General features: G+C 35.4%; 1 protein-coding gene across 2 annotated transcripts; it reads right to left on the minus strand.

Annotated features, from left to right (window-relative positions):
• Positions 1 to 101: 101 nt before the first annotated feature.
• On the minus strand, positions 102 to 2,956 carry LOC108031298 (GA-binding protein subunit beta-1). 2 transcript variants are annotated; one of them, XM_017104552.3, is made up of 10 exons: positions 2,919 to 2,956; positions 2,714 to 2,863; positions 2,305 to 2,655; positions 2,028 to 2,240; positions 1,861 to 1,881; positions 1,623 to 1,740; positions 1,239 to 1,567; positions 1,087 to 1,181; positions 961 to 1,030; positions 102 to 845 (listed from the first exon to the last, which is right to left on the minus strand). In XM_017104552.3, the coding sequence occupies exons 2-10, from the start codon at positions 2,807 to 2,809 to the stop codon at positions 381 to 383; spliced, it is 1,758 nt and encodes a 585-aa protein (XP_016960041.1). In that variant the 5' UTR covers positions 2,810 to 2,863; positions 2,919 to 2,956; the 3' UTR covers positions 102 to 380. The 2 variants fall into 2 exon arrangements, with proteins under 2 accessions (XP_016960041.1, XP_016960049.1); XM_017104560.3 differs by lacking the exons at positions 1,861 to 1,881; positions 2,919 to 2,956 and having other exon boundaries at positions 2,714 to 2,909.
• Between the last annotated feature and the right edge of the window lie 5,092 nt (positions 2,957 to 8,048).

The raw sequence follows: 8,048 nt of genomic DNA on the forward strand, positions 1-8,048 counted from the left end.
AACTTGAACTTCTTCCCTTAGAACTATCGATTATTACACTAACGCCTTCGGTGACACTGCTTGCTTTCCGTTTAAAATAATTTATACGATTCACATATATATATATATATATATATATAATAAAGATTTATTAAAATAATGCAAAATCGGTTCTTAATGATCGACTAAAAATGCATTTTAAGGTAGATTAGACAGACCTGTTTTCAAAAGTTTGAATTTGCTTCAGTTATTTTTAACATTTAAGTTAATACGGTTCTGATATAAATTGTTATGAAATCCTCCGCTTACCAAGCGGATTAACAAATGCACTTAACGGTATATGAATAACTTTTTCTTAAACCTAGCTTACGGTATTTACAATAAACCTATCTTAACTCTAGTTAACCGTCTTCCCCAAATTCTACATCCGCCTCCGACTCTCGAACCAGCACCATCTGCTCCAGTCGGTCAATGCGCCTCAGCATCTCCTCCTTTTCCCGCTGAAAGGAGTCTGCCCGCCGTCGGAGTTCTTCGTTTTGCCGCCGTAGCTCGTGCAGCTGACGACAAATATCGGAAGACGTTAGGAGTGGCATCACGTTTGGTGATTTTGACGAGGGCAGCTTTGTCGCACTGACAAATGATTTGCTGGGTGTCACGCCGTTGTTCGTTGTCACTTGTCCAGACCCTGCCGAATGTGAGGGCCGCAGCTGTATTGTCTGCACCGTGCCCACCTGTCCCCTGAGTGAACTGCCGGACGTAGGATTATTCGCAGGCAGTGTAGATTGAACCACGGCTTCGCTGGGTCCATGTGACTCTTCTAGTATGGTGGTGGGCTCCAGGGGTCTTTGCAGGGAAGGGAGCTTTAACTAAAAGTAGAGAAGACGCCAGATGTATTTCAGTTTATTCAACTATTTCTGCGATGAAAACTATAGAGCTATTAAGGAAAACTAATTATAAATCTATCAAGCAAATAATACAAACCTGTCGAGCCTGCAGCTGGCGCATGTTGACTAGCTTTGTGCCATCGGGTAGCTGACGTACCATTCCAGAGCTGTCAATACGTATACGATATGTTAAAATTCTGCACAAGTTGTCAAATCCTTTTACCTTGCCAATGATGCGGGAATTTTCTGTAGGGCTTTTGTCTGACTATCCGATCCGCAGAGCTTCTTGAAATCCGTCAACGAGATTATGCGTATATTCTATTCATATATAGCTTTTAATAAAAATATGCCTGGGGCAAGAAACCAAAAAAATACCTTGTTCTTGGTAACACCCGCCGGAGAAGAAAGATCTTTTTGCTTGATTACATTCATGCGAATCTTTTGGGGAGGAGAGTTGTTTACATTCGGCCGCAGAGCTACGACTGGGGGTCGGACATTTCCGTTTACTAATTGCCTGCCGTTAAGGCCCGCTTTTGTTTCGTGCAGTAGCATACGACCACCTTCGGAGAGGACAAGTTGGCGCCCATTCTGCAACGCAGTGTTTAGCATTTCCTTCGAGGCCTCGTCATCATTTTCTTGCATCATGTCTGCTATTCCGTGCGACTTGAGCATGTTAAGCGCAGAGTTCCCCAGCACATTGGTATCTGCAACGTTTTATTGGGTTTTTATTGTTCTGTTGTCATTTAATATTTAACTCACGCCCTCGCAGGTTTTCCAGGACATCCATTCGTTCTTCAACTGACATTTCTCGGTCGATAAGGTTTTTAGGAATTTCTGGCTCGTCCATTATTGAGTTGACAGCTTCGCTAGTTTCTTTCTATAGAAATATTTTGTAATTATGTATTAGCCATTATTGATACATTAATGAGTTTCAGAATTATTTAAAAACTTGGGAACTTTATAATCAACCAAATACCGAATGTCTGAAAATACATACTTTGCTCTTAAGCGTTAGTCGCTGGAGTTCGGTAAGCGCAGCGGTAGTAAATGTCACCAAAAAATTGTATTAGTAAGTTAATAGCTCAGCCAACCGAATGTAACATCGACTTGAGACTAACTAACATATACTAGACTCCATTGTTATCATAATATTGACGCACTCACCTCCGTTTCCTCGTTGAACTTTTTACTAGCCTGCGCCTGTCGTGCCGCTTCGAGTTCTGCAAGCACATCTGCCTGTTCTGTGTAAACGGCCAGTCCGATCGGTGTTTTGCCAAACTTGGAAACCAATGCGACATCTGCCTGGCACTTAAGCAGCAGTCGCACAATGCCTTTGTGCCCTTTCTCAACGGCCCAGTGGAGCGGGGTCATGCGAAGCTGACAAGTGGAGATATACAAAATATGTACTCATCAGAATCTAACAAGTTTTTAATGTACCCACCATATCGCGGGAGTTGACGCTGCACTTGAGAGCTAGCAGCAAACTGACCACGCGCTCGTGTCCGTAGTAGCAGGCAAGGTGTAGGGGCGTCCGATCCACCTTAGTCTTGGCGTCCATGTTAATGCCCCCCTGGAGCAGGATCTCGCAAATCTCTAGCTGGTTGTTCATGGCGGCAAAATGCAGCGCCGACATTCCGAGCCAGTCGGACGCAAAGGGCGCCCCATGCGCCAACGCAGTCTTAACCCCAGATACATCGCTGTCCCTGGCGCACTGCAGCAGCTGCTTGCCCAGGTCCACGCATGTGGCAGGCAGAAGGTTGCCTTTTTTTTGCTGGACTTCTCCTTCAGTGCGCTAAAAAAAAGAGACCCCCATAAGTTTGGTTGAAAAACAACGATAACTCTAAACTCACAATCTCGTAGTGCATCAAGTTGGAGTTTTCCATGGGGTAGACATGGCCATCTGCTCGGAGAGTAGCAACTACTTTGCTGGCTCCGTGGCTGTTCATCTTATTAGGCTAACACTTTCAGTAGCGATTGGATTATTACATTACTTGGCATAACTGCAAATAGTTTATTTTGAAAAAGACTGGGAATCGCATAAAATATAATGTTTACGTTTTTTCTGAAACCGTAGTGTTACCAAGTGGTAAAAGTGTCAAATGGTATTTTACGATAAGTATCGAAAATAATATCGTTTTAAGGGGCTTCAGCGATTGTTTCCGTGCGGAAGCTACGGTCACTCTGCCCTAACAACGCGAGCCCTTTTATACCCCTTACTTATAGTGTAAAAGGGTGTAGTAAATTCGTTGGAATGTATGTAACAGGTAGAAGGAAGCGTATCCGACCTCACAGTCTCCGACCTTAAAGTCATCGGAAGGAAACCTTTTAATAAATAATAATTATATTGCAGATAGTATATAAATCGGAAAAAGACGGATCTAAGAACTATATCGTATAGCTATTATTTTAAACTTTATTAACTTAAATTTAAATACATTAATTAAAAATTATAGCTTTGGAGTTTTTGACATATTTTGACAAGAAAGTTACATTTTCAAGAAATGAAAAAAATGCATTTTCACAAAAAATTTTAGTTTTTAATAAATATCGAATGAGCTAAGAAAATTATTTTATCGTTCAAACGGCATTTAAATTTCCTTTCCATTGGTGTCCAAAGATAAACGAAGCAAGTTCTATTTTACTTTTGTTTCGTCAAAATTCTTATGCCGACCAGGGTATTTGTACAGCACGACGGCATGGCCAAAAAATGAATACGACCCATGCCTGCAATTGTACATAAACAACCAAAGCAGGGGAGCAGACAAACACATACCCAATCAAAATTAACAACTATAAGACAAGTTGTTTTCGCGCATCTGTATTCCATTTTCTTTTTCTTGTTCAATATTTTGGCAAGCCGTTATTTAGCTGCTTTACAACGTACATATTTAAATGGGCAGTACATAACGGGATCTAACAAGATTTTCCTCCCCTCTCTCAATAACCAACCACTTCTCAGCATATTTTTCACCCTCTCTCTACTTCCCCCTCGCTATCAGTCTGCCTCACTCACCCTATTTCGTTGTCTCCCACTCACTCTCTCTCTCTATGTGCTTGCTCTTTAATTTAAGTTTCTCTTTCTTTGTGCTTACTCTATGGCTATAAATTCCTCTCTCCCTCACCACCGAGTCACTCAAGTCACCACTCAAATAACTTGGAGAAAAAAGGGAATGTTTAATTTGAATAAAACTAAAATTTAATACAAAATAAAAAAAAACTACTGTTCAAATACCATGCATCTACTAGGCGTTTTCTTCTTATTTATAGTTATTTATTTTTTGATAATTTATAATAATATTATGCATTTACTAATTATTTCCTATATATAATTATAAGTTAATCCGCTCCTACAATACAGTATTATTTGTTCCTATTTTTTTGTTTTACTATGTTATACTATGCATTTTTGGCCCAGTGCAGCAATTTTGAGAGAGCGTTGGCGGCCATCACTCTCTGGCTCTAAATTCTTCTTTCCCACTTCTTCGATGGAGTGGTGCTTATTAGGAGCGGAGTGTTCAATGAGGGCGGTTGTCGCGGACGCAATATTCTTTAGAAAAAGGTAAGTTGACCAATTCTTTTTACATGTGCCATACATATTTTATTTGTTGTAACTAAATGTAGAAAAAAATATTATACGTACCTCTATCTAATGTCTTACACCTATTTTTTGACAGGTAAACGACTCGAAAAATGTTTCTTAATAAATAAATACCTACATATACATAAGTGGACAAAATTGTTAAAAGTGCATGTTTTTTTTTGAGTGAAATAAACAAAAGCAGCAAGAACGAATGAAAATGTTGTTATTTAATAAACAAATAAATACATACACATACATAAGACGACGAAAGTGTTCAAAGTGCAGGTTTTTTTAAGTAAAAAAAGAACATGAAAAAAGAATATGTTGTTCTTTAATAAATAAATACGTTCATATCCACATATACACACATAAGTGGACAAAATTAGTTAAAAGTGCATGTTTTTTTAAGTGTATGGAACAAAAGGAGCAAGAACGGGTGAAAAAGTTGTTCTTTAAATTTAACACACATTTACACTATATTCAAACTACGCTAAAAATACCCAACAGAAAAAACATAGAAAGGTAAATAACATATACGTATATACAAAACAAATCAAAAACAAATTCGTAAGTCCACAAACACATACATGTTCATGTAGTTGTGGCCGGTACCACCGGTCATGGAAACATATACAAACATATTTATACACCCACAAAAAAGACTAGAAACTTACCACGATTTCCTTTATTATCAGTTTTCTGGTTTTCAGTGTTTTGAAACAGTATTTTTCAAATAAAAAACAATAAAAGAGTTTAAAAATTTTGTCGATTAGCTTAAACATATTAATTTCATCAAAATCATCTCAACTTTGGCAATTTTTTATATGCTATAATATTTTTTGGTCAACATTTTTTTTGTACAAGAAACGAATTTTATTTACTTAAAATTAGCAGCAAGATGTTATGGGATGTATCTGGGAAAGATCCAATAGAAAATCAACTTCGGCAATTTTATAATATTTTTGTCACAATTTTTGGCAGAAAATTTACAAAAAATTAAGTGTCCAGATTAAACTGCGAATTGATTGACAATTTAAAAACGAACCCAACGCTCTATTTTAGCCTACATATGGACAATTTGTGGCTTTGTTTTGTACAAAAAACAAAAAAAATTTCACCAAAAACTAGCATGAAGAATTCATTGCGAAAACAGTAATTTTTCACTGCGGTTTTTTATCGCAATTCTGCTGAATCGGGTTTCCCTGCCAAAACGCTGACCTTTTTGTGCAGCCAATAACCCGAGCTAACGATCTACATACAACAATTTCGGAAAAATCCAAAAGAATCTAAACTTTGTCAATTTTTTAATATTTTATAATTTTATCTGCCACAATTTTTTGGCAAGAAATCGACGCGCTATGTCACTCTTCATTTGGACAATTTGTGGCTTTGTTTTGCACAATAAACAAATTTTTTAAAACTGAAAATTTACATCAAGAAATTATTTATTAAAAATTATTAATTAACTAAAGCGTATTATTCTTCAAAAATTGGAATTAAAAAAACGTTTAATCTGTTTTCATCTGTACAATTCTTTTTCGTGTTCATTCTTTTGGCAGGCCGTTATTAGGGTGCTTTACATATGTACATTTTTAAATGCGCAGTACATAACGGGAATGTAACGTGTTTTTCCTACACCCTCTCTTTCGCCATTACCCCATCACTCTCAGCAGCTCTCCGACCTCTCCCTCCTCTCATCCTCTCGGATGGGTGTCAAATGACTTGCAGAAAAAAAATTGTTAATTTGAATAAAATTAAAATGTAATAAAAATAAAAGAAATACTGTTAAAATACCATGCATCTATTAGGCATTTTCTTTTTATTTATAGTTATTTATTTTTTGATAATTTATAATAATAATATGCATTTACTAATTATTTCCTATATAAATAATAATAAATTATTTCCTCTTTAATATTAACAATAATCATTATAGGTTAATTTGCACCTTCAATACAGTAATTTTTTTCCTATTTTTTTATTTTTGTTACATATTATTCACAACCAATGAATTATTCATTATTTATTAGTTGTTTTCCAATTATAATAATCTAAGCATTCATACTACGCATTTTTGGCTCAGTGCAGCAATTCTGAGAGAGCGTTGGCGGCCATCTTTTCTTTCGCTCTCTCTAACTCTCCTATTTACCAGACTCTGAGCAGTGCTCATTAAAATGTCGCCGACGAGATATGTATAGAAAATAAATACCGCGAATTCCTTCAAATAATAAGTTTTGTGGATTTGCAGTGTCGATAATATAAAAGGGTAAAAACAATTTTTTTTAATTGTATTACAAAATATTAAATTAAAAAAAAATTAGAGTGTCCAGTTTTGGAGGACAATCGTTTCGGAAAATGGTCATCAAAAAGTAAGTCAGGCACCCAAAAAATCTTTTAATTTTTTTCCATTAATATTTGCCACAAATATGTTGACACAAATTAAAAATGAATTAAAAATTTTAAATTTGATCGATTCGGTCGATTCGGATTCGATAAAAAAACAACTTTAGTCAAATAAAAAACATTAAAAGGAATTCATGGCCAAAAGAGGAATTTGTCACTGCGGTTTTTGATCGCAATTCTGCTGAATTCGGGTTTCCCTACCAAAACGCTGACCTTTTTGTGCAGCCAATAACCCGAGCTAACGATCTACATACAGCAATTTCGGAAAAATCCAAAAGAATCTAAACTTCGTCAATTTTTTTATATTTTAAAATTATATCTGCCACAATTTTTTGGCAAGAAATCGACAAAAAATTAGGTGTCCACATTTTAATGCAAAATAATTGGGAATTTAAATAAGAACCCAATTTGTGGCTTTGTTTTGCACAATAAACAAATTTTTTAAAACTGAAAATTTACATCAAGAAATTATTTATTAAAAATTATTAATTAATTAAAGCGTATTATTCTTCAAAAATTGGAATTAAAAAATCGTTTAATCTGTTTTCATCTGTACAATTCTTTTTCGTGTTCATTCTTTTGGCAGGCCGTTATTAGGGTGCTTTACATATGTACATTTTTAAATGCGCAGTACATAACGGGAATGTAACGTGTTTTTCCTACACCCTCTCTTTCGCCATTACCCCATCACTCTCAGCAGCTCTCCGACCTCTCCCTCCTCTCATCCACTCGGCTGGGTGTCAAATGACTTGCAGAAAAAAAATTGTTAATTTGAATAAAATTAAAATGTAATAAAAATAAAAGAAATACTGTTAAAATACCATGCATCTATTAGGCATTTTCTTTTTATTTATAGTTATTTATTTTTTGATAATTTATAATAATAATCTGCATTTACTAATTATTTCCTATATAAATAATAATAAATTATTTCCTCTTTAATAATAACAATAACCATTATAAGTTAATCTGCTCCTTCAATACAGTAATTTTTGTTCCTATTTTTTTTTATTTTTGTTACATATTATTCATAACTAATGAATTATTCATTATTTGTTAGTTGTTTTCCAAATATAATAATCTAGGCATTCATACTACGCATTTTTGGCTCAGTGCAGCAATTCTGAGAGAGCGTTGGCGGCCATCTTTTCTTTCGCTCTCTCTAACTCTCCTATTTACCAGACTCTGAGCAGTGCTCATTA

Source organism: Drosophila biarmipes, chromosome 3L (genome assembly GCF_025231255.1).
Source record: "Drosophila biarmipes strain raj3 chromosome 3L, RU_DBia_V1.1, whole genome shotgun sequence".
Lineage (NCBI taxonomy): Eukaryota > Metazoa > Arthropoda > Insecta > Diptera > Drosophilidae > Drosophila > Drosophila biarmipes.

What these genes read in the sequence shown, in the direction of transcription:
- LOC108031298 (XM_017104552.3), bottom strand. Translation starts at nt 2,809, where the DNA reads ATGAACAGCCACGGAGCCAGCAAAGTAGTTGCTACTCTCCGAGCAGAT. An exon ending in AGTTCAACGAGGAAACGGAG is followed by an intron (nt 1,882 to 2,027) that starts GTGAGTGCGTCA and finishes ACCGAACTCCAG; the next exon opens with CGACTAACGCTTAAGAGCAA. An exon ending in GCCAGCTGCAGGCTCGACAG is followed by an intron (nt 846 to 960) that starts GTTTGTATTATT and finishes CTCTACTTTTAG; the next exon opens with TTAAAGCTCCCTTCCCTGCA.